A 25,229-nucleotide genomic window follows, 5' to 3' on the forward strand; every position below is an offset into this window, starting at 1 on the left:
GCAACATGTTTGTTTGCATTTTATTTCACTTAAAAAGAAAAAAAAAAACTTTATTTGAGAGAGAGAGAGAGAGAGAGAGCATAAGCAGGGGTAACAGCAGAGGGAGAGGGAGAAGCAGGCTCCCCCCTGAGCAGGGAGCTGATTCAGGGCTCCATCCCAGGACCCTGGGATCATGACCTGAGCGGAAGGCAGACGCTTTACCGACTAAGCCACCCAGGTGTTGTTTTTGAAACTTAATAAAATGCCAAAAAGAAGAACAATAAAGTACACATTTATTATTGTGGCGCACAGTTTGCAACAGTTCATACGCCCATTGCACGAGCTGCTGTAGATACATACCCAAACACCATATGTCCAAGCCACAGTCTGGGGGACTCCCAGGAAGCCCGCGTGACCTGCAGACCACTCCCGCGTGACCTGCAGACCACACAGACAGTGCCTTACTCCCAGACACATGCCGCTGCCCAGGATGAGCCAGTCCTTATCCCACAGCTGGGTGGGGAGACAAGGCTCCCCAGACTCTCCTGCTGACCCCTTCCCCCTAGGACTCCCTACTTCCGGGAGTATCGTCGGAGTCAGAGGGCATCCGAAGTCCTGTGCTCCCACGCCAGCTCTGCTCGGAGCTGAGGGCAGGGTACGTTGGTGCAGATAGGAGACCTCCGTGGCGGGCAGTCATGTGGCCTGGGAGCCTCCGAATGGTCATCTCGGCCACCCCTGTCAGCTGGGCCCTGCCTGTACTCTCTGTTGCCAGAGAGTCTGCAGAGATAGGAAGTCTACGCGAGTTTTCCAGAACCCTCATCCTAGTAGGGGTCACTGATGTGGATTTCTGGCCGGAATCATTCATGTTTCAGTTTCTGCCCATTTCTTGCCAGGTGGAGGAAACTGGGATTCTCCTACCCCTCAGATCTCACGGGTTAAACATGCCCACAGCCTGAGGACCAGCTTTGAGGACTGGCACGGAGAGAAAAGCCCTTGCTTCAAGTGTCAGGCAGTGGCCACCGGCCACTCAGCCTGCAAGGAGCACGGCTGCCCTCTGGTGGCCAATCAGTGGCGGCTCAAGGAGCCGCTGTGGGGGTGTGGGGTCCCCTTTGCTTGTCTCTGGGACAGCAGCAGCTTTGAGTCTTCAGGTAAATGACTGTCCTTGCACTGTTGCTGGACCACAGCAAGCCTGTCCTCACCTCAGGGCCTTGGCTCTTGCTACCTCCTCTCCCTAAAATGCTCTTTGTCTAGATCTCCAGTGCCAGTCTCCTGTGCATTCTCTAGTCCTTATGCCAAATGATGCCTCCTCAGGGAAGCCTTCCTGGACCATTTTGTCTGAAACAGCACCAACTGCCATTCCTGTTTCTTTCTACCCCATTTCCTTGTATGCTTTGTTCAAGCGCGTATCTACTATTTGAGAATAGGTTTCAATTCTGTGCCTGTGACTTCTCTCCCTTATCAGAACGTGGGCTTCCAGAGAGCAGGGTCCCTGTCGGTTTCATTTGTCACTGGACCTCCGTGCATTGTACCTCAGAGATACTCAATGATACTCACTGAAGGAATAAATAAATGTGTACCAACGAGAGCAACTGAGATTTAAGCTGACCTTCAGGTCCTCGAAAGCACACCCTGAGGTGGGCGGGAAACACACCACTCCCACTGGGCCAACCAGCAAGCCGAGGCTGAGAGAGATTTATAGGAGTCGTCTGAGCTTCCGGCAGAGAGGAATGAGCCAATCCTTGGTGCATTTTCCTGGGCTCCATACCCTGGGGGGGACAGAGCGATGTTCCAGGCCTGGACCATGGCCACCAAGGGTTGAAGCAGGCCCTCTCTCCTGGCCTGGTCACCAAGGGACCCTGAGCTGAGGCCTGATCCCAAGCTGTCCTGTGGTTTTGCGGGTGTGTGGTGGCCTGGACGAAGAAGGCCAGCTCACAAGAGCGTAGAACAGGACTCCGGAGACCACGGCCCATCTGCCCGCAGAGCTGCGTCTTCTGCAGCACGACTGTGTTGGGGAGGGCGGGAAGCAGGAAGGCTGGAGCCAGCGAGGGATCGGTGACTCCTCCGGGGTCCAGATTGGGCTGTGACATTCTGGGTTCCATGGGGGCCCTTGAGGGCCCAGCTGTGTCCTCACTGCACTCAGCCCGAGGTGGGGGCTGCACTCTGATCTGGGCCCGGCACAGATGCGAGGGGATTGGGGGCTCCAGCCGCAGAGCCTGGGTTGCTGGGGCTGGGCTCGGGCAGGTGCGGCGGGGGGGCGGGGGGCGGCTGGCGGGGGCCGGGATGCCCAGGTCCCAAGCAGGCTTCGTCTGAGCACCAGGGTGGGAGTCTGAACGATCAGCAACATCTACTCCTGGACTGGTCTTCTGGTGAGAGCTTGATGGAGTCTGTGAGGTAGTTCTCTAAGATGCTGCGATACTGGGGAGGGAAAAGAGAAGCCAGAGCTCACATCCTGAGAGGTAAAGCACCTCACCTACCTTCGGTCTGGCTGCTGGTGGTTGGGCTTTTTATTCCTTCCCTAATGCTTTGGGAGGAAGCAGAGGTCCTGGTGGAGCGGGGGTGGGGGGTGGGGGGATGGGGGGTGGGGGATGGGGGTTGCAGGGGGGTGGGGGGGGCAGGCACTGATCTTCCCCACCTGCTTCTTTCCTCCCCTCCTCCAGCTTCTTCCCCGGAGCCCAGAGCAGGTGGACGGCATAAGTCTCCTGACCTCCAACGAGGTCCCACAACTCGCCATTCTCCAGAGGGAGAAACCGAGGTGACATCGGACCTCAGGCAGACATGACAACCCACTCCTTTCTGCTGGAGACCTCTCCTCACAAACACCCACCACGTCTGCCTCCCAGCCTCCCCCACCGCCGCCAGGGCACCTGGAGGGCCCCCGTCAGTCCTCGGCCCTTCCCATGGCCTCTGTCCCCCCTGAAACAGACTCAGCATTTCTGAGGGGCCTGTTTGCTTCTCCGCCCACCTTCCCAAACCCTTGGGTCCCAGCAATGTCCAGAGAAAGCCTCTCCCCACCCAGGGGGGCCGCTTCTCTCCCAGGACCCACCCTGCTTGGCTCTGGGTGAGGGCGGCATGGGTAAGGGGACCCTTCCTCCAGGAGATGAATTCAAGGGCGAAAGGGTCTCTACTTCCGGGGACCCCACCTCTTTACTCTGCCCGGCTCTCACCAGTCAGCAGGCTTAGGCGTCCGAGCCCGTGCCACTGGTACTGCGTGTGTGAGTGTGCGAGTCGGCGAGGGCCTCTTGCTGCCTTGGCGTGGACCCAAGCACCCCCGTCACTCCCGGTGAATGTCACAGCCCTTAACGCTGCGGCCCTGGGTCCCAGGATGTGGTGTCAGGGCTCCCCTACTGCGCCCTGAGACACAGAAGATGGTCCCCTGAGGCCCCAGGACTCCCTGCCACCCCCGGACAGCGAGGTCATTTAGCCTGACGTGCAGAGCCGGGACCCGGCCCTTTTCCACATAGTTTGTTTCTTGAGAGCCCTTGTCCCTCAGCTCTCCCACGGAGGGTCTTACGGGGCCTTCGTCAGCCTGGGTATCCCTGGACAGATTAATATTTAGAATTATTAGAATGTATATAATGTAATAATAACAATAATAATTTTAACAGGAAGGATTAGTGCCGGGGGTGAGGGGCTGTGTTTGCTCTGCAAGGGGTCCATCACTCTGGAGATGTCTCCACACCCCAGATCAGTCTCCCCCTGGCCGGGGTGGATGCCACACTTGACCCAGGGCCATCCTAGGGCTTCCCTGAGAGAACAGAACCCCACCCAAGGTGTCTGAGAAGAGTAAATGGGGCTGGGTGGCTCCTTCTCGCCAGCACCGTGCAGCCTGGCGTGCGGGCTCCGGCCTGGGCAGCTCCCCATGTGTCCAGTCCTCCCGCTGGCCCTTTCTGCTGGGTGCAGGGTCCCCTCACGCCACAGAACGAAATGTGACCATCCTGACATTTCCGAACCTCCCTGCGATGGCCAAGGAAGAGCACAGTGTCCCTGACTAAGGCCCTCATTACACCGAGAGATCCGGCTCTCGCTGAGAGGAAGGTTTCAGAAGGATTCTCCTATTGTCTGCTGTTTTCTGGGTCCCTCCCTCATCATGAAAGCCCGAGACCTTGGCTGGGATCTGGAACTTTCCTAACCGGATCTTCGGGCCCAGGTGGCAGGGCCTGCTGGTTCATCCCCCCAAGTGTGCCCCACCCTCACGTCCATGCAAGGCCCCGATGGGACCCCAGAGCCCCTCGTGACCAGAAGCCTGTGCCACTGTCCACAATGCTAACCTCTGGGGAAAGAGACTGGGTGCACCCGGGGGCGCTGCAGCCAAGCTTTCTGGCTCTTCTGCATTTTATTCTAGAGTCAAACAGATCATTGCCTCTGGAAGGTGCGAGAAACCTCCTCATTCATTACACTGGCAAAACCTGAGGTCTTCACACCAGCCATCTTCACCCACTAATAGTCACACCTCCTCGGGTCCGTGTCACCAGAGTCCTTCCCATTTCTGACATCATTTCCGTGCCCCTGGCAATGTGTGCGTCTAACTGGAAAGTCACACAGTACCATCCTCACGCACGCACCTGTGGGCCCAAGCGCTGTGACTGACTGTGGCATCTGTCCTCGCAAGCCTGGTCACCGCTATGGCCCTGCCTTTAGATCCTGCCTCTGGGGGACCTCAGAAAGGTCCTGCCCCTTCACCAAGCTTACTTGCTCACCAGCCAGCCTGCTTCCCTCCTGGACTTGGCGATTGTGTCTTTTTCCTGTTAGCTTAGAAGGAACTGGGCCTCCAGGCTGCAGGTCACGCCCACGGGGGCCAGGCCTGACCGCTCTCAGCCCAGAGAGTGTGCCAAGTTGGTAAGAGCAACCTCTCATCATCCCAGAACCCTTGAAGCAGGTGGTGTCCCTTCTTGGATCATGAGGGCATTCTTAGTATTTTGGAATAGCTAAGTAGCCCCATCCTTGAAAGTGGCCAGATCAGGATACTGAAGTACTTACCACCTTTCCTTTCAAAATGTTAGCCACGGATCTATTCTGGTGTTGAACTCACAAATCACTTTCCAACCAGAGTTTGCTGCAGAACTCCGATGTTCTGAGGGACCACGAGTGTGTCATGTGCCCCAGTGGACCGCAGCATTCCCTCCTCTAGATGCTTGTGTTCTCCCCTCTCTTCTCTAGCTTGATCCCTAGCATTGTACTTAATCCTGCCTCCGATTGCCAAGCTGGGAACCTGGTCATCGACTTTAAACAGCTACTGGTTCCTTCTCTCCTACATCCATCATCAACCGCTGAGGCTCTCCCTCCGAAGTCTGCTGAATCCACCCAGTCCTGCCACCTCCATTCTGTCATGCCTGGACTGTTGCAGTACCTTCTCATCTGCCCCTGGGGCCCGCCCTCCACGAAGCAGGGAGCTCCCCTGGCGGAAACCCTTATGCAGAGCTCCTGTGTTAAAACAGCTACCTTCTGTTCAGTGCCGTCTCTCTACGATGAATTGCTTTCTTCGGCCCTTGCAATAACTCCAGTAGGAAGATATTATTATTTTTACTTCAAAGAGACAGAAGTGGTGGCTGATGGAGGCTGCATGACTTGTTTTAGGACACACAGTTAAGAGGTAGAGTCTGGACTTAACATCAGATGCACTGGGCTTCGGAGCCCCAGCCTGGGGCTTTCCTCCCCGTCCACCCCTCATATCTCCCTCACTCCCTCCACCACCTCCCTGGGAAGGAGAGAAAAGCCCTTGGTAGAAAATGTCTTTGAAAACATGTTTGACCTTAAACTAGAAATGTGCAATCTCCAGTTTCGCTTTAAACATCCACGTGAATTTTAGATTCTACGCTCTAGTAATTATGTTTGTTTCATTTTAATGTGAAAATATTTCTCCTTCCAGTTTCTGAGTAAAGGACACGCATGGTGGGGTGTCAAGGTGCTGGGTGAGCCCCCACATGCCTCGGGTCCAGTGGTGCAGTCTGGAGAGCCCGCACCCGCAGCGTGAATTTCAAGTCCCTATTGGGGCTCTCCAGGACCTCATGATCCTTGCTGTTGACCTTGGGGATCTTCCTTGCTTGCACCACACCCCTGCTTCCCTTCATGCCATGTTTCCTTCTACAGACCGACCCACAGTTGGTTCCTCACGTGAGCCCTGTGGGTTGGTCCCTGGGCCTCTGGCCATGCCCTTCTCTCCGTCCGTCTCCTGCGCTCCCCCGCCCCCCGTGTCCACCAGCAAACTGCATATTGTCTTTCAACACCCAGGTCACATGCCCCTTTTGTAGACAGCATCCTCACCCCGCCTTGCCACCAGCCAGCCTGCACTGAGTCATCTCTGTGCCTTGACCCTGCTCCCTCTGGGGCACGTAGCTCCACGACAGCCTGTCTGTGAACATCTTACTCCCCTACCTGACCTTAGAGCCCCTGAGGTCCCTAGCTCCAGCCCTAGCCTGAGAACTCAATCAATGTTTCTGGGATTGCATTATTTCCATTTTACAGATGAGGAAACTGAGGCCCAGAGAGTCCCATGTCTTGCCCAGGGGTCCACTTGGAAGCACCAGAGCGGGATTCGAATGTAGGTCAGCCTGCTGTGGACACCGTATTTGTGACTTCCAGACTTCTCATTGGTAAGTTTCCACCATCGACATGAGGGACTGACCTGGGCTTGCTATGCTATTCTCTTACCAGGTAGGATATTAACACACCACCACCACCACCACCACCATCAGTAGAGAACTTCATAAAGTGGACACAGCAAGAAAGATGTAACTTTAAGAATAAAGGACACTCCTTCTTCAGAAAGGGCGGATGCCGGCCATACACAGACACGGGCTGTGGGCAGATGGTGCTTCCCCGTGACTCAGCATTTGGCAACCATTGCACAGTGTTTGCGGAGAATCAGAGCGCCATACAGGGTCAGACAACATTCCTCCGCTTTCCAGCGGAACGGCATGAGCAGGCACAGCTGTGGGTTAAGAGCCAACGTTGCGGACTGTGTCATAAAACCACACCTCTCGATCATGCGCTAGAGACAGACGCCCCCAGCTTCCCTTTAACACAAGGCAGCAGGAGCTGGGGGCTGAGGGGAAGCACAAAGACAGCCTGTGGGGGCAAACCCCAGGATGAAGGCTTGGAGATGTCTGGGGGGCACACACGGGGTGTCTCTCCGGGTGGGCGGCCGCTAGGAGGGGGTTGCTGCGATGCCCCCAGGCAGGGCCTCGGGGCCTGGCACCTGGTCACCCACGACATCAGCAGGCACCTGCATGGAGGGGAAACCCTCCATCTCTCATGCTCTTTTCCTCAATTCAAAATCATTGCTGCCATGAGCCTCTCCCTTCTTCTGAGAAGCCCACCCTGATTACATGTGGCAGGCTGATGAGGCAAGCTGATCCGTGCCCTGTGCTGATCACTCAGGAACCCTCCTCTGAGTTTCCAGACTCCGTATCCGAAGGGGATGAAAACCCTGCTCCTGTCTTCCCTGATCGTCCCGCCCTCCCCGCCCCCCATAGCTGGGGTGCGCGCCGCTTCTCAGGGGCCCCCCACTAAATCCTTCCCCAGCACACACCTGTACTGTGACCATGCGTGGGCCTATCGGACTGCCTCCAGAGAGCAAGGGGCCCCGAGCCTTGCGCACTGCCCTGCACAGATGACACACTCAACACGGGGGCCACAGCTACCTGGCTGTTTGACTGGAGCATGTCAGCAACTGTGGCAGACTTGATCTCCCCTTGGACAGATGCTTGGGCCTGTGGGGCTTCTTTCCCACCAGCCCGGATTGAGCTAGATCATTGTTCGCAAACCCTACTGCATGAGCATGTCCAGAGGTGAGGGGCAGAACTGTCTGTTTCAGAAACTGCATAGATGATACTCTGCCAGACAGAGGAGCACCAGCCCTTCCCCCAAGGAAGCCTCATACTTCTGGCCTTCTGGGGCTCAGAATCAGGGTACGGCTGAGCCCATTGTGTAACTCATTAGGACGACGAGCAAGCCTGTCCTACCCGTGGTCCTACATGCACCCAGTGTATTCTCTGGAAGCTCCCAAGTTCCTCATCCTTGGGGGCCGGTCCTAGAGGTACAGTCCCCACAGCCACTCACCCTGGACAGAGCCCGGCTGGCCAGCATCTCGAAGGCTTGCACCACATTGATGTCATTCTTGGCACTGACTTCAAAGTAGGGGATATCCTTCTCTTTACACCAGCCTTGGGCTACCTCCTGGGGCACCTGAATGAGGGAAGACGTGATCACTGACCCTGTATCATCACCGCCACCATCCCCACCGTCGTCATATTGCCCGTCACCATATCCGCACCTCTGCTCCCATTTATCAAGAATCTTCCATGTTTCCGAAACTTGACATGCACTCCTTAAAAACAAACAAACAAACAGATGGGGGAGGGAAGAGAGAGAGAGAGAGAGAACAAGCAGGGAATGCTGCAGAGGGAGAGAGAGAAGCAAGCTCCCCGCTGAGCAGAGAGCCCGATGTGGGGCTCGATCCCAGGACCCTGGGATCATGACCCGAGCTAAAGGCAGCCACTTAACCCATTGAGCCGCCCAGGTGCTCCTACATACATTCTTTCTTAACATAGATCTATGAGGTGGTTACTGTTAGCTCCATTTTCCAAATGGGGAAACTGAGGTCCGTGCTCAGAGTGTATAGGGTTGAGCAGGACTTGAGCACAGACCTGGAAGAGAATTAGCGCTCACTGTACTATATTACCTTCCTAAGGTTCACACTAGGCACCTCTTCCTGCCGTTGGCTCCTCCTCCTGTCGCTTCAAAAGGAGATGAACACTGCAGACACCAGCCGGGATGGAGGACTTCCATCCCCGGAGCTGGCTGACTAGGGCCTGTGCCCAAGAGGTCTGCTGCTGAGGACAGACTCGGGTCCTTGCTAACCCTCCTTCCCCAGGGTGGAGTCCTAGGAACAGTGGGTAAGCCGCTTCCATGGGCTGGATGTCTTGTCCTATTAATTCATTCAGTCTTGCCCGTGACCTTGTGAGATGGGTTTTATCAGCTCCACTTTATAGATAAGAACAAGAGGCTCAGAGGGGTTTAGCAACTTGCCTCAGGTCACACAGCTAAGAAGGCAAAGCAGGAAGGCAGCCCAGCTCAGGGCTCCAGTGACATCAGGGCCGCCCTCTGTAGGGCACCGCATGAGGACCGTGCCCCTCCTGCCTCCCCCGCTAGACCACTGGCTCCTGGAGCTCCGGTTCAAGGTCTTTTCAGCTACTGACCTGGCACCATGGGCCACTCAATGCGGGTGGAATGAGTACATCTCTCCCTGACTGCAAAAGGCCCATCAGGGTTTGAGCATGTTGGAAAGCACCCGGCAGCCCTGCGAGTTCCTTCCAAAGACAATTGGAGCCATTCAGTTTAACACCGAATTATTTCCGGGAGGAGGAAATGGCCATAGAGCGAACATTTGCTGTGCTTGGTACTTTGAAACCATGATTTCATTTTACTTAAGGGGGCAGGGTTAACATGGAGAAAGGACATTCTGCCTCTCTCCCAGAAGACAGCGCAGCTGGGGGGAAATCAGAGACGGCCTCCCTCACCCCTGCATGTCCTGGCAATGACTGTCTCACTGGGATTAAATAAAGGAAGGATCCTTGTCCCTTGTCTCTTTGGTTCTTGCTTCCCTGGGTCTCGGGTGTGACGGCAGCACCGGGGGCTCCCAGCTGTCCCTCCCAGGGCCTCTGCTGACACCAGCATCGCCTGGCGGTGGGAGGGGTGCAAAGCCTGGGGTCAGCCAAGCAGCCTGTCCTTTGGGGTGCTAGCAGACACCTCCACGCCCCATGCCTAGGCCTTGGTCTTGGCGTCTGATCTCTGGGACCCTCCTGCCTTTCTGGGGAGGGCCCCAGAACTGGCCCGGACTGCTTCCTTCCACGGAGCACGGATGCCCAAGTCCTGGTGAGCAACCACGAAGGCTCACAGTTCAGGAGTTCATTCTGCACTCTTTGGAGGAAGGGTCAAGGGTGCCTGGTGATTTGTAGTGTCCTCACCGGTAACCACAAATAAATAGGCCTGAGGAGCTCCTCACTGTACCTGGATGGCTCCTTAGTAACGCAAAGGGCTTCCTGCCTTGTCAAGTCCTCCAGCGACGAGGACGGGACCGACACTCCTTCCAGTGCCTTCCTGCTTTCCTTCTTTCTGTCCAGCCCCTCTGCGCCCCCGCCCAACCCTCTGCCCCACCCCAGGTGATGAGCATTTGACGAGACTCAACACTGATACACAGGAGGCAGATGCAGTAAAAACGGAAGTCAAGTGAAAACAAGTCAAGGCCTCCGCTTCTCCAGGATACAGGGACATCTCTTGTATTTCATGGCACAGACGCAGAAGTGGGATGAGTGCCCACAGGCCCAGCAACCACCACAGAGCCCGGACGCCTGCAGCGGCAACCCACCTGGCTCGGCTCCCTCCCCTCTCCCACCGCTGGACACCGGGCTGGGCAGTGACAGTGACAGGGCCTGTCTCCTGCCTGGTTCTAACAGGCGTTTTATCTTAAGCACCCCTGATCTTACTCTGTTGGGTTGATACTGAATAGTTAAATACACGCTCCAAAACATCAGCTGAGATTATGTCATAAATTAACCTTCTTGGGGCGCCTGGGTTTGGCTCAAGTCATGACCTCAGGGTCCTGGGATCGAGCCCCACACTGGGCTGTCTGCTCAGCAGGGAGCCTGCTGCTTCCTCTGCCTCTCACTCACTCATGCTCCCTCTCTTTCTCAAAAAAACAAAGACAAAACAACAAAAACAAAACACTCATGCTCCCTCTCTTTCTCAAAAAAACAAAGACAAAACAACAAAAACAAAAAACCTTTAAAAAGGTCCCTTCCCCTTCCCTTCTCAAACTCAGTGAGCCGGCCTGGGAACTAAGCCTCCCAGACGCGCCTTTCACTACTGGCTTCCAGCTCTTGCTGTGGTTTCATGATTGTTTCAATCATCTTGTCTTTTATTTATAAAATGACAGATCTTTATACTCTAGGCTCGGACTGTGGAAATCAATTCAGGGTGTGCTGCTTGGGGACTTGGGAAATAGGAAATTTTTGAAAGCATTACTTTGGTTAACTTTGCTTTTGGCTGACAATATATACTATTAACATTTTTCTTCTGCTACAGTCTTGTTTGTCAGAGAGCAAATGTTTGATAAATCTAGCTCAATCTGCATAATTTTATGTATGATGCCTTTCCATCTCGTATGCATTATTTTATTAAATATTTTATTTATTTATTTGATAGAGAGGGAACACAAGCAGGGCGAGTGGGAGAGGGAGAAGCAGGCTTGCCACTGACCAGGGAGCCCGATGCTGGACTCGATCCCAGGACCCCAGGATTATGACCTGAGCCGAAGGCAGATGCTTAACGACTGAGCCACCCAGGCACCCCTAGTATACATTTTAAACAACCAACTGTATAAATGCTAACAGTGTGTCAGATACATCTCAAACCACTAGCAAAAATAAGAGAGAATATTTTCAGAAAATAGAATTCCCATGTTGGTGATGAGTCAGAAATTGCCTACCTGGGCACAGAGCAAAGAATTTACATTCTAGTGAATAAATTCCTTGTAAGGATGGGTTCTAGTGGAGCTGTTCTTTCTACCAAACTGGTATTTTCCCACTATGACCTTCTATAGCAGGAATAGGGTTTTGTTTTGTTTTTTTAAGTCAACAAATCTCTCTAAAATCATTCTGGTGGTAAATATATGTATATATGATACATACATATATAACACATATGTGTTTTATTGTGGTAACATACACAGCATCTTCATAAACATAAAATTTACCATTTTAACTATATTTTAGGGTGCAGTTCGGTGGCATTGAGCACATTCGTGTTGTGGGTAGGAATGGATGGGTCTCCAGAACTTTTTCCTCATCCTAAACCTAGCAATACAGTTTTAAACATTTACTTCCTTTTTATTAAGTGGGAAAAACTCAGTTTTTCCAGTCCATCGGTTGGAGGAAGTAAGAGGGAGGCTGACAGCGACTTTGGTGTATTATGACCCTCATGTGCCTTATGGTGCCACTTCCTTCAAGCCCCAGGCCAGCTCCTGAGGTCTGTGTCTGAGCTCCCTGTCCCCTGGATTTGAGCCCAGGGAAGGCACTTCTGCAGGGGGCCCCTGGCTCTTAGCCACTCAGCCCTGCGCAAGTGAGAGCGCAGAGCATTATCTCAGCTGGCCTTTTCTGTCCCCAAACCCTCTGCTAAGCAGGAGCAGAACAAGGACACCGAGGGGCAGCGGCTTCCCAGCCTCCCTCTCCTCACTGACTCTCCACTTCTCTGCTCACATTTCATTATTGCCCAGTGCTTCCCCACCTCCAGCCTCTGCCTCCCTCCACAGATGCGCTCCCCAGGGCTTGCCCGTGGACAGACCGACTCCCCTCGCCCGCCCTCCTCCAGGGTCCTCTCTCACTTCTCCACCTTGGCTGAGCCCCGGCTTTTCCCTGGAGTCTCTGATTGGCGTGTCACCCTCACCAGTGGGGGGTTATCTCCAAATGATGCTCATTAGAGACCCCAGAGAGGGGGGATGGGCTTGCCTGGGTCCTCTCTGCTTCTTTCAAGTCTCTATCTTTCCTCTCTGCAGAGCGAAGACATCTCCCATGCCCGTGAGGCTTGGACAGACACCCGTCCACCCCTCGGAGTCATCACCTGTTCTTTCTAGCCTGCTTGTTGCCATCCTGACCCCCGTCGCCTGCGCCTCCCAGGGCAGCCTCGCCGTCCCTGCCCCTCCAGCGGAACACAGACTGAATCTTCTCTCCAGCTCAGCCTCCTCTTCCCAGGTCTTGACTCAGGGGACCTCTGTCAAGTGTTGAATCTGGACTCCCCTTCTGCGACACAGTCTCCTTCCCTTCAATCTCCTCCCACCCCCCCCCCCTTCTGCCCTGCCCTTCCGCCGTGGACACCGCAGCTGCCGGCTCCTTCAAACCTCTCCTCGGCTCTCTTCTTCCCTTGGTGGCTGTCCATGCCCCCACATCGCTACCCTTCAGCCACTCCTGTCTGGAAACACCTCAGTCCTCGGTCCCTCGTTCCTGGCTCTCAACCCGCACGTGGCTACTGGAGAAAAACCCATGTAGATGCCAGCTCTAACTCCTGGTCTCCGTCACCTGAGCCTCTAGTGTCACCCCTTCTTATCCTTGACTTTGACTTCTCTCCAGGGTAACTGGCAAAGCTTCACCGTGATTCCTGAAGACTTCTACTTGGCTCCCTTCCTCCTCCTGCTCAATAGAAGCTGGTGCCTCTGATTTCACTGAGAAAAAAAAATCAGACTCTCAGGCCTGAAATCCTTCAACTTCCCACTCTGACCTGCAGGCTCATGAAGCAGGATGTTAAAATGGGAGGTCCGGCAGAGGTGCTACACTTTGGTGGATGTCAGATAGAAAGCAGGTTGGGGGACAGACCGTCCCAGGAGCTTGCCCATTTCCGAAAGTTCATGACCAAGCAATTGCTAGATGACTCTAAGACCCACAGCATGGATAGGAAAGGATTGAAAAGGATTTCTTTGGAAATAGCTGTGTTGTGGGTATACACCTTCCCCTCCTGCAAAAGAGAACAGGGTAAAGCCTGGCCTCTGCCGGAAGGAGGCTACAAGGAGGCCCCCTGAAAAGCCCAGCATCCGACCCCTGCAGTTTGGTGGGTACAGTGGACAGGTGCCTGACATGCCCCTGAGGGGTTTAAGGCAAAAGGTGACAGGGCAGAGAGAGAACAGACTGCCAGGAGAATGAATCCCCCCCCCCCCCCCCCCCCCCCCCCCATGAGGGAGCCAGAGCTCGAGGGCAGGCCTCATGAAGCAGACAGGGGTGGGGGTGGGGTGGTGACTCCACAGCAAGCGCCAGCCTGGAGCTGTTATAAATTCCCTCAGCAGCACTGCCTGCAGGATCTGGTGCCCCCAGCTGTTTGGAGGATGGAAACTCAGGAGATGGGGGGTGGGGGGGGAATGCATGATCCTGGTCATGGGAGGGGCAATAAATGCTTCCCGTGGAGGCTGCTTAAGGACCCAAAGATAACCTGTGGAAGAGAGAACTTGAAACACCTATTAGGACCAGAAAGTAGAAAGTATCTCATGATAGTACCCATCAAACCAGGATTTTCCTGATCTCCTGCCTTCTCCCTCTTGCTTCTTTTTTTAATTTTTTAAAGATTTTATTTATTTGACAGACAGAGATCACAAGCAGGCAGAGAGGCAGGCAGAGAGAGAGGAGGAAGCAGGCTCCTCTCTGAGCAGAGAGCCCAATGGGGGACTCAATTCCAGGGCCCTGGGGTCATGACCTGAGCCGAAGGCAGAGGCTCTAACCCACTGAGCCACCCAGGCGCCCCATCCCTCTTGCTTGGTTTCTGACAGCGTCTGAAGCCAGAATTATCTGGGGGAGGGGGAGGAAGCATGGACACATACAATTGGCAATGAGATGTAAAGGACCATCTCCCCCACCTAGACCACAGTGTTCTCACCTATAACTGCCCCAAGCTGGAAAAAGAAAGGGAGACACCTGGTCTTTCAATGAAGTTAGGACTTTGATTATTACCTGAGACCGGATGTTTGCAATTAGAGAACTGACCCTAAATTTGCAACCTGAAGTGACCACAGAATCGATGTTGCCTAGATTTCTATTCCCAGCACAGACATCTCCTTTGAAGTTTTATTCTTATATATTCTACATCCTACTGTCATCTCCAATTCGTTGTTCTACAAGTTCCTTAAACTCTTTTTGAACAGGAGACTCTTCTTAATGACAGTGGTAACTTCGTTGGAAGCACCATCATCCACCCACCCATCCATCCATCCATCCATCGATCCACCCATACACGTGTTGGTCCATCTATCCATCCATCCACCCATCTATCCATCCATCCAGCCTGTCCATCTGTTCGTCTGTCTATCCACCCATCATTCCAAATGATGCCTCAGTTCTATCCTTTTCTCTGTTTGAACCATTGTGAAAATATAGCTCAAAGATGACCGCTCATTCCCTCATTTCTCTATTTGAAACACCAAGACAACCTTGTTCAAATGGCTCTTTTCAGGGTCATTTAAGCTTCATCTGGCACAAGAGCATCTTTTACAAATTAAGTCTACCTCTATTGTTATCTCATTAGTATGCAAGAAGAAAAGAGCTCTAATCAATCCCACTACAGCGGTAAACACCTACATGAGTGGGGTCACTATAGCTATGGAGTAGACAGGCTGTCATATAGTTAGCCAGATGATCCAGAATACGTGAATGCTAATAAAAATATGTATTACTAACTTTCCCAGAAAATTTATAGAGTCAAGAATATATAACTGCAATCCCCTGTCTGACCCTGGGTGGAAATACTATTCTACAAGTTAATTCAAATTCCACCTGCCTTCTTCTGAGGTCTTAATTCTTCCATTCCCTGTCTCTAGATAGAATTGCTTCCACTTCTCAGCTCCCATCATGCTATTTCTTGCCTTTGCTCAGGCTACTTTTTCAGCCTGGAACCCACCTTCTCTCAGATGCCCTTTCTCTATTCTAGGCTTGAGTAGATCCTTTCACTGGGGTCCCCAAATATCCAAGGTCTATCTCTATCATTGCATTTATCATAATCATCTTTTAGAGTCTCTGTATCCACTGCTAGACTGCGAGATTCTAGAGATAAGAACTATGTCTGATTCAGCTCGGTATGTGTGGGACCTACCAGGGGGCCTGGCACATAGTAGGTGCTCACACAATGTTTGGTGACCGAAAGTATGGACAGTACCTGCCGGTCTGCGAGATCAATCTTGTTTCCCAGTACCACCATGGGGTAGGAGGGCTCCATTGGAATAGTTTTGGCCAGAACATCACCCCGCCAGGTATCCAGCGCTTCAAAGGACTCTAGGTCGGTGACATCGAAAGCCAGGATGCAGCCGTCGGAGCCTTTGTAGAATGTGGACACCATGGAGCGAAACCGCTCCTGTCCGCCTGTGTCCCAGATCTGGAGGGAAAGAGCAGCCACCCCATCAGGCCGTGATGAGGGCCTGGAGGTAGGCCCAACAGGGCCACATGATGTCAAAGTTTCCTTTTCTGGGTCGGAGGCAAGACAGCCCTGGCACAGGTACTTGGGGTCCTTCTACACACGGGCATCTTCGCTCTCTCGCCCATGGACACCACAGCATCTTTGCACCATCGTCTGAGCTCGCACATTTCCCCTGGCTCATTAGGACAAGCACAGTTATTCTCATCTGCCAGATTTGGACCTTGGGAGTGACTTGCTCAAGGCCACTTACCAAGATTTCCAGAGGACCTGAGACTAGGAGTGAGGCCTCCCAACTCCTAGATTTGTCCTTTTTCTACCCCCTGCCCCCAGATCAGGGATCAGCAATTTTTTTCTTAAAGGGCCATGTTGTAAATATCGTAGGCTTTGCAGACCACACTGCGTGTTGCAACTACTCAGTTCTGCTGTAGCGGGGAAAGCAGCCATAGACTGTAAGTAAACAGCGGCCACGCTGTGTTCCAGTGAAACTTAATTTACTAAGAACAGGTAGTGGACCACGTTCAGCCCCTGAGTTGAAGTCTGCTGATCTCTGCTCCAGACCTTTGTAGCTCCTGGTGCACACTGCTCCGTGAGTGGCTAGCTAAGGAATGTGGGATGACTGCCAGCCATGCATGCTGAAGAGGGAAAGTCTGAGCTGCTCACCTGCAGCTTCAAAGTTGTGTCGTCCAGGATGATAATCTTGGAGAGGATGCTGGCCCCCAGCGTGGTCTGGTAGTCCTCATAAAATGTCTTGTGCACATACTGGTGGAGGAGGGAAGTCTTTCCTACACTGAGGACAAACCCCCAGACACATGTGAGCAATGCATGCACGCGTGCGCGCGCACACACATACACAGCCCACCATTCTCAGATCTTGCCATGCCCCTCCTGCTGCCATCTCTCCGAGAGTCTGAATATCTAACACCTGCAGTCCCGTGACCACAGTGAGAAGTAGGAGACTAAGGAATGGACTCAAGAAGCCGGGACTCATCCACATAAACCAGAAACTAGGCAGCCCAGCTCTCAGGCTCTTTTGCTCATCTGAGCTCTCTCTCTTCCTGGGGGTGGGATGTCCTCCCTGGTGCCACTCTGAATCAGAGAGGGACCCATGGTAGGTGGGAATTATTCAGGAGGTCTCCCTGCCCTTGGGTAGGGGCCGCTTCCCAACCCCCATCCCCTGAGCCGATCTGGACTTACCCCAGGGCTCCGATGATGATGAGCTTCAGGTCCACCTTCTTCCGGGGATTCATGGAGGGATGTCAGAGCCTGCAGGGAAACAGAAGTCAGTTGCATGCTGGTCAGAGTCTCCCGCAGCCGATGCTGCTGGGGCTGGCCTCTGTTTTCCCTTCCGTGATGTGCAGATCACTGCTCTGGGCCCAGTGAGGTGGGGTTCTTCGCCCACAGAGACGGATGATCAGCAATCCTTACGCCCCCTCACCAGCTTCCTCTTGGGGCCTCCCTGAGGCTGTAAGTGTGGTGGTCCCACAGGACAGGCACATGGCTTACCCTTCAGCTTTACCAACCCTGCTCTTGGAGGCAGCCTGGAGCGCCAAGACGACCAGACAGGACTGAACAGAGGCCTCAAGGACAGTCAAGCCCGGAGCCAGGGATGGAGGGCAGTGTGGGAAGAGGAGATGGGGGCAGGACAAGGGGTCTATTGTCAGGACTGCCCGGGAGGCTTTAGATGGGAGAGCGCCCCTCCCCCAGCCCGAGGTGTCGCTGCAATCCCAGAATCAAAAGGCTCTTCTCCAATGCAGCTGGAGGGGGTGTAACTGGTACATGTTTCTGGAAAGCTACTTGGCAGCAAGTATTGATAGCCCTAAAAATGTTTCTGCCCTCCATTTCTAGGAATTTGTCCTAAGGAAATAATCTGAGATGAGGGCACAGATTCTTGTTCAAGAATGTTCTTCACAGTATTATTTATAAACATTCAACAACAAGGAAGTGGGAAAGGATGCCTGGGTGGCTCAGTCCTTAAGTGTCTGCTCAGGTCATGATCCTGGAGTCCTGGGATTGAGCTCCTTCTCCCAGTCCCCCTGCTTGTGTCCCCTCTCTTGCTGTATCTGTCAAATAAATAAATACAAATCTAAAAAAAAAAAAAAAAAAAGAGGAGGTGAGCAAATAAATCATGGCATGCAATGAGTCATTAATGTGGAGTTTTGGAGAATATTATATTAATGTGGAAAAACGCTTATACCATAGGGTCTAAAGTTTTTTTTTGTTTTTGTTTTTTTTTTTAGATTTTATTTATTTATTAAAGAGAGCAAGAGCAGGGGGAGGGACAGAGTGAGAAGCAGAACCCTGCTGAGCAGGGAGCCTGATGTGGAGTTTGATCCCAGGACTCTGAGATCATGACCTGAGCTGAAGGCAGATGCCCAACCAACTGAGCCACCCAGGCTCAACCTCCTAAGGTCTAAATGAAAGACAGAAGACACTGAACTGTATATATGATACCACCCCAACTATTATGAACACAAGTTCCCACTTGTATAGAGAAAGGTCTAGAAAGAAATATACAACAAATTTAAGTGGTTAATTCTGGGTGGTAGGAAATTACACAGTTTAACATGTGTTCTCTTTGCTTTTTAGTATGTTCCTTTTTTAAAATAACATGGCAAACAGGTATTATTCCTGTAAGAGAAATACATGCACCTGTGTGTGTGCATTTTCTCTAGCATGCGTGTATTATCATTATTATTATTATTATTATTTAACAAGCTACAGCAAAACTGTTGCAAGGGGTTTGCTTAGCTGGCTCTCTGGGTTCTACCCTTACAGGCGCACTTACACAAACAGAATTCCCAGCTCCTGAGTCTCCCGTCCTTGGATGTACTCGGTAGGTGTACTGAGCAAACCTTGATCTGACTCGTCCTGGCTAAGGTGTCAGAAGAGCTTGAGCTTCCCCTGGTACTGGGAAAAAGCTCTACAGCAGATGTCCTCGGACCTTGGGTCTTGTTCTCTCACTCTGCCACTGAGGGGCTTTGGGCCAGTTCCTTCCACTTTTGGAGTCTTGACTCTCCAACTGGAGAGTGGACAGGTTGGGCCCCAAAGACTCAAGGTCCCTTCTGGTTGAAACATACTTTATCTACTGGAGCTATAACTCATTGGCCACAGGGGCCCTGCCTGGGGTGCCTAGTGAGTGCAAAGCTAAAACAATGAGCCGTGGAGGCTGAGGGCTGCTCGTGTCCTTCCATGAGCATGTCATAGCCCAAGAATGATTTGAGGCTCTGCTCAGAGCTGCTTGTCCCAAGAGCCAGAGCTGGTGTCACTGGACCTTCTGTCATAACCCAGGAGGGCTGGGTTGGCATGGCGGGCAACAGGTCCTGGTGATCCATGACAGTCATTCCAGAAATACCTCCCTGTTCCCTGCTGCAAAGCCCTGCACTAGATACAGGGAGGAGCACAAGCATGGAACAAATAGGACCTGCCCACTAGGGAGTCATTATGGGAGAAAGCACAGGGCTGAGTGGTTGTGCCAGAAAGAAGGTGTAGTTTTACATCCTAACGGGTGCACAGAGAAAGTTCTGTGGGAATCTGCAGGTAGGGAGACAAGCTGGCAGTCCAACTGGGCCCTGAGACTTGTGGTTAGGGGGTGATATTTCAGAGGGAGGGGTGAAGTAATCAGAACTCTGGGAATAGGTGAATGGACAAGTTGGTTGGTTTGCTTCAGGGAAAGGTAAGGTGAAGGGCATGGAGATAGGAAAAAGCAGGGAGAAGCAGCAAGTTTTAAGAGGGGTCATGGGGATCAGGCCAAGGTTCTGTCCATTCATTCCTTTGTTCCTTCAGCAAACATTCCCTATGCTCCAGACAGGCAGAGGAAGATCATTCCAGGTATTAGTCATGGTGACTTTTTATCATGGGTATCACTGCTCACAGGGAAACCACCCACGGGAGAAATGGCTCAGAAGCTGCTGAAAGGTAGCATGTCTCCAAGCATCAGTTTCAATATCAGGAGGGGAGTGGGAGCCATGGTAAGCTCTTTCGTAAAGGCTTTGGTGCAAGATGCTAACTTAGCTTCGAAAGATAATGCAGTGCCGTAGAAAGGGAGTCAGAACCACAGGGAGGCAGGGACAACTGGCAAAGGAATGAGAGCCTGCAGACCCCTGCACGGGCTGCTCTGAGTTCTCTCAGAGCCTGGGGAATCCTCCAAGAGTCCTGTGAGATGAGTACCTGAGACTCAGAGAAGCCAAGTCACTCATACCCCATCAAGGCCATCCAGGTAGTAGGAGCGCAAGCCAGGGTTTGAACTGAAGGCCACAGAAGGCTCCTCTGCCATGCTGCTTCCTGACCTCCTGAGTCTGGACCCATAGAATCTGCGTGCATGGGATCTGGGGTGCTGGGCTCGGGTGTGGTGCGCCCCAACCAAACCCTAGCAGAGTTGGAGGAGATGGAGAGAAAAGCAGCCACATTGACAAGAGGTTCCAAATGGGACTGGAGGGGACCAGTCTGCGGAACGAGAGCTGTTGTGTGAGGACTGAAAACTAGGGTCAAGATTCAGCACAAGGACGTGGGGGGCAATGGGTTCGCAGGCTGTGACAGGGCCATGCCTCCATCTTGGAGTCGTCTGTGCTCACGCCATACGCTGTTTGCCCGGCACTGTATGGAGGACTTTGTGAATATAAAAATACAAATAGGCATCTCGCGGAGAAGTTAAATGAGAGAATACATTATCATAATACATGTACTGCCCAAATGAAAGGTTCAAAAAATGTTAGCTCTTTTATGACTCTTGTTAGCACACAGAAGGCACCTGTGGGACTAACACAACCAGTCTCTATTTTACCACTAAAGAAACAGATGTTTATAGACAGGAGGTAGTTTTTCTCTAAAAACACAGCCTGGAAGTGGTAGGGCCTGGACTTGGAGGTAGAATTTGAATTTAGGCCTACCTGCTTGTTCTAGTGTCTTCACAAGCCTAGGACAGCAGCCACTCAGAGCCCCATTAGCGAGGCTACAGGCTGGGTGGTGTGTGGGTTTGATGTGGGGCAGGGGAGCTGGGATGCTTACGACGGGGAAGCTGGTGGTGAGGGCAGGGGAGGTAGACAGTAGACGTGTGTAACAGAGAATCAGTAGTACTACTGGGGAAGCACCCTACAGGTAATCAAAGGTAATACACAACATAAAAGTGGGCAAGGCATAGGAATGGGTAACCGGCAAAAGGCTTGTGAATGGTAAGTAGTAAGCTTTGAAAGGATACTCAACCTTACTGATTTTTAGAGACCTACAAATTGAAAAATACCTTTTTTTTTAACCTGCCAGAGAATGGCAAATTTAAAAATACCGACGATTACATTTAGTGTAGGCAAATGTACAGAGGATTTGCTATTGTATATTGTGGACAGACTGAATAGCACGGCCTTTTTTGGAGGGAAATTAGATAATGGCAAAATGTCATATCCCAGATTCTAATTTTAGAAATCTATCCTGCAGAAATGCACCTATGCGCAAACATATCTTTGTACAAAGAGAACACTGGAGAGAACACTGGAGAACACTGCTGTGACCCAGTGTCCATCGATGAGCGATTCTCTACATAAATCGTGATCCATTCAGACTTTGGAATATGAGGCCGTTTTAAAAAGAGTTAAGTAATGAAGTAGAAAAATATGAGAGCAATTTAAAAAGAACATCCCCGAACATTTTGTATACTATGATCTCAGTTGTACAAAAACAACCACCTCCCGCTGTGGACCATATGTTTAGTATTATATTTCTGCTTGTCCTGTATACCCAGAAAGCTGTGGAGAGATACTCTCCATCTAAATGATTGACAGGAGCTGGGGAAAGGCAGATGAGAAGCTGGGAGCTATTGTTTTATTTTATGTGCATCTTGTTTTAAAATTTGCTACATAAGGTTCTGCTGTTACGGTAATTAAACAATATCAAATACAAAACCTTACAATTTCTTTAAAAAGAGCACATGGGTGGATGGCCCAACGTCATCTGAATGTGACTTCCTGAAAAGACAAATCCCTGGTAGCAGGGACTGATCACGAGTTTTGGAGTCCAAGTTCTCCACACATTCGTGACCTTGGTGAATTGCTTGACCTTGGTGAGTATGTTCCCTCCTGCGTAATACGAACGTGGTTCATGGCCTTGGCTTATCCTGCAGGGCGGCATGCCTCATTTCTTAGAGCAGCACAGGCTCCCCCAACTGGGGAAGACCCAGATAAATGGTCAACAACTGTATGGGATGGCGGTTGGTGGCAGAGACTGGAAATTGTTGCACCTGCCGCTTTCCATGGTGTAGACACTCCTGCCGTGGCTGATTTCAAGCCACCGGTGTGGATCCCGCCCCCGCACACTGGAGGAGGGACCTCAGAGATGATCTAGTCCAACACCGCCCAGTGTCTGAGCCATCTTGACTGCATCATGGTAAGACAGAACTAGACCTGCCCCATAGAACTCCTTCCCTCCACCAGTGGTGGGTTTCTCCTGGGGCCACACAAACATGCTCCCTCCCTCTGCCACATGCCAGACCTTCTGAGGTTTCAAGTCTACTCCTTGACTCTTTCTTGAGTCTTTTCTTCTTTAGACCCTTGTGACTCACCTTGGCCTTGACTCTGAGCTCCCTCCCTTACCCCCACCCCAGTCCCCTTCCACAGATTTGCCCTGGAAGTATCCTGCCACTGCAGATCTCCTACCCCACCCTAAGAAGGCAGAATTTTCTGAGCTGGCTTTTTACAATAGCCTGGTCCTTGCACTCAGGATAACTAGCAGGAACAGGAGGGTGACCAGGACCGTATCATTAGCAAGGGAAGGCAGGTTGGCAGAAGACACTGGCTGGGCTCATGAAGGAGGCATGGGCAGATTTCAGATGGTGGCCAAAGTCCCTTCCCATGTCCTCTGGGCTCTTCCCTTGGCCGGAGTTTGGCAACAGCTGTCCTTTTGAGCCTCCTCCCACTCCCTCAGCTGCCTCGGATGCTTCAAAGCTGGGCATCCTCTTAAAGTTCAGGCTGAGTCATCACCTTCCTCTGTTAAGTAACAGGGAAAAGCTGGCTTGGGAGGCAGAGCCCTGCCTCCAGCCAGCCCTGGTCCGCCCAGAGCCGAGTGTGCAGAGACTCACTTTCTACTGCACGTGATTAACTCTTCTCCCCTTCTTGCCTGACATCCCTTCTAAGCCTGGAGCCCTGGTTGCCCACCAGCCAAAGCTATGGTTGTAGCCCAGTCCCTGGGGAGCAAGAAAGAGTGGGTTGAAGCCCACCCCACCCCCGTCTGCCCCAACAGCCCTGGGGCTCGGGGCCAGCCTTACAAGAACTCCTGGATCTGCTTTCCTCTCCCCACACTTCCCTTCTCTCCCTATCCAGCTGGCCCCCATCAGGACCCAATTACAATCTCCCGCGTCGCTGGTGTTGGGTGCGGTGTCATTTCTGCGGACTAGGAGACCAGTGAGCAGGGGCAGATGTGAATTCCGAAGCAGACAGTCTCCCCACCTTGTTCCTACCGCCTTACCGCACCTTCACTGCCTCCCCTCCCTGCTCCCACATCTTGGAAACCGATAAATATAGCCGCCTTAAAAATAATGGGATTTAGGATCCTGGGAATAAAGTTTGTATTTGAAAGGAAGCTATCTATGGAGTGAAAAGCTTTATTGCTTTGAGGGAAGGCTCGTGACTCTGCTTTGCCTTCCTAAATCCCAGCAGGTCTAGACCTGCTCCCTCCACTCCACTCCAGGAAGCGTACTCATAGCCCTGGTTTCAGGAGGCTCAGTACTTGCTAGTGTTCTTTAAGTTCCTGAAGTGTTGGTCCCGTCTCGCTAAGTAGGCTGTCAGTGCCCCGAGGACAGGACACTGCCTCCCACTTCTCTATCCCTCCATAGAGCCTGACCCATGCCCGGAATAATGAATCTTCAATAAATAGTCATTTACTCATTTCCATCCATTCATCCATCCGTCCATCCATCCATCCGTCCATCCATCGAGCACATGTACTATGTGTCTACCGGGCATCAGCACTGTATAGATCTGAGGCTACAGACAAGTCACTATGTCTATGGGACTTCTGTGATGGGGCATCGACTGACAAGCTCGAATTATTTTTATTAATGCATAATGCCTTGCAGTTATAGGGCACTTGGCAGTTTACAAATGCCCGCACTGTCTGGTGGGTTCCTGAGTCAAGAGCAATGAATTAGTGGCAAGCTGAGACCAGAATTCAGAGCTGTCCAACTCTGTTCATTGCTTACTTAGCACTGCAGAGCTGTGCCGGGAGACACAGTCTTGATTTAGAACAAGAAGGATGCTTTCCTACTCTAGGAGTTCCTTGATCCCTGATGAGATCCACTGGCCAGCAGGTTCCACCCAAGAAGGTGCCCCGTTGATGTGGCAAGGCGACCCAGGGCGTTAGCTGGCCTTCCTCTACTGAGCCAGTAGCTGTATCTTCCCGCTGAGAATGATGGCCCGTGCAGAGCCCTGAGCCGGGCCCCAGCTCCCTGGGCTGGGCGGGGAAGTCCTTGCTGCCGGGCTCGCTGCCAGCCGGAGACGTTCCTCTGGCGTGGGGTGGGGGGTCTTTGGGTTGGATCTAAGCCCTGCAGCTGCCAGATTCTAAGCCTCATCCTTGCGTGCCTTGCCTCTCCTCCACCCCAACCCCACCCCAAAACCCCAGTACCTCTGGGGGTTGCTGGGACAGACAGAAGAACCGAAAAGAACTTCCAGGGCGCTCACAGCTGTGGCTGCTTAGCATCCGGCCTCCGAGGGCAGGCGGCGTTCTCTCTGAGTCCGGGGGTCTCCTCTTAGAGCAAAGATCTCGGCCGGTTCAGAGGAAAAAGGCTTTGGATCAGAATGGCTTGTTGAAGCCAAGCGACTTCCTTCTGTTTTCCTCCTCTCCCTCTCATGCACAGACTTGGTAAAGTTGCAAAAGAGGCCGCCCCGGGTGAGCTCAGCTGCGTGGGTGGAGGGGGTGGGGTGGAATGGGAAGCCCGGTTTCAGAGCTCCCTCGGTGGGGTGGGCCCCATGAGAATTGGGTTTACAGGATGCTGGCCCCGAGGGTGGGGCGGGGGGGAGGAACAGGGAATGGGAGGCTCCAGTGTGGGAGCGTGCCGGTCGGAGCCCGCCGGGAAACACACAGGTTTGTGGGCGCCGTGCAAACCTTCCGGCTGGGTTAGGAACCTCTGCCGGGGCAGCTGGGAGCCCCCCAGGAAGGGGACTTTTTCTTTGTGGAAGGATTGGATTCCCATGTGCAGCAGATTTAGTCCCACCACGAGCCTGGCAGGGAGATGTTCTGGTCCTCAAGCCTGTCCTCACCCTAGTGCCATCGGTCCACTGCATCGCACCACCAGGCCACCGCGCGCGCGCACACACACGCGGGCGCGC

The 25,229-nt window shown here is 52.6% G+C and overlaps 1 protein-coding gene across 3 annotated transcripts; it reads right to left on the minus strand.

Annotated features, from left to right (window-relative positions):
• Positions 1–255: 255 nt before the first annotated feature.
• On the minus strand, positions 256–24,829 carry RAB7B (RAB7B, member RAS oncogene family). Of its 3 annotated transcripts, none has more exons than XM_004756452.3 (6): positions 24,526–24,819; positions 17,116–17,184; positions 16,582–16,708; positions 15,664–15,879; positions 8,038–8,163; positions 256–2,394 (listed from the first exon to the last, which is right to left on the minus strand). In XM_004756452.3, the coding sequence occupies exons 2-6, from the start codon at positions 17,166–17,168 to the stop codon at positions 2,314–2,316; spliced, it is 603 nt and encodes a 200-aa protein (XP_004756509.1). In that variant the 5' UTR covers positions 17,169–17,184; positions 24,526–24,819; the 3' UTR covers positions 256–2,313. The 3 variants fall into 3 exon arrangements, with proteins under 3 accessions (XP_004756509.1, XP_044937045.1, XP_004756508.1); XM_004756451.3 differs by lacking the exon at positions 256–2,394 and adding an exon at positions 5,803–6,907 and having other exon boundaries at positions 24,526–24,829; XM_045081110.1 differs by lacking the exon at positions 8,038–8,163 and having other exon boundaries at positions 24,526–24,827.
• Between the last annotated feature and the right edge of the window lie 400 nt (positions 24,830–25,229).

The sequence above is a fragment of the Mustela putorius genome, unplaced genomic scaffold (genome assembly GCF_011764305.1).
Source record: "Mustela putorius furo isolate JIRA1106 unplaced genomic scaffold, ASM1176430v1.1 tig00000508_pilon_pilon_pilon, whole genome shotgun sequence".
In the NCBI taxonomy this organism is placed as follows: domain Eukaryota; kingdom Metazoa; phylum Chordata; class Mammalia; order Carnivora; family Mustelidae; genus Mustela; species Mustela putorius.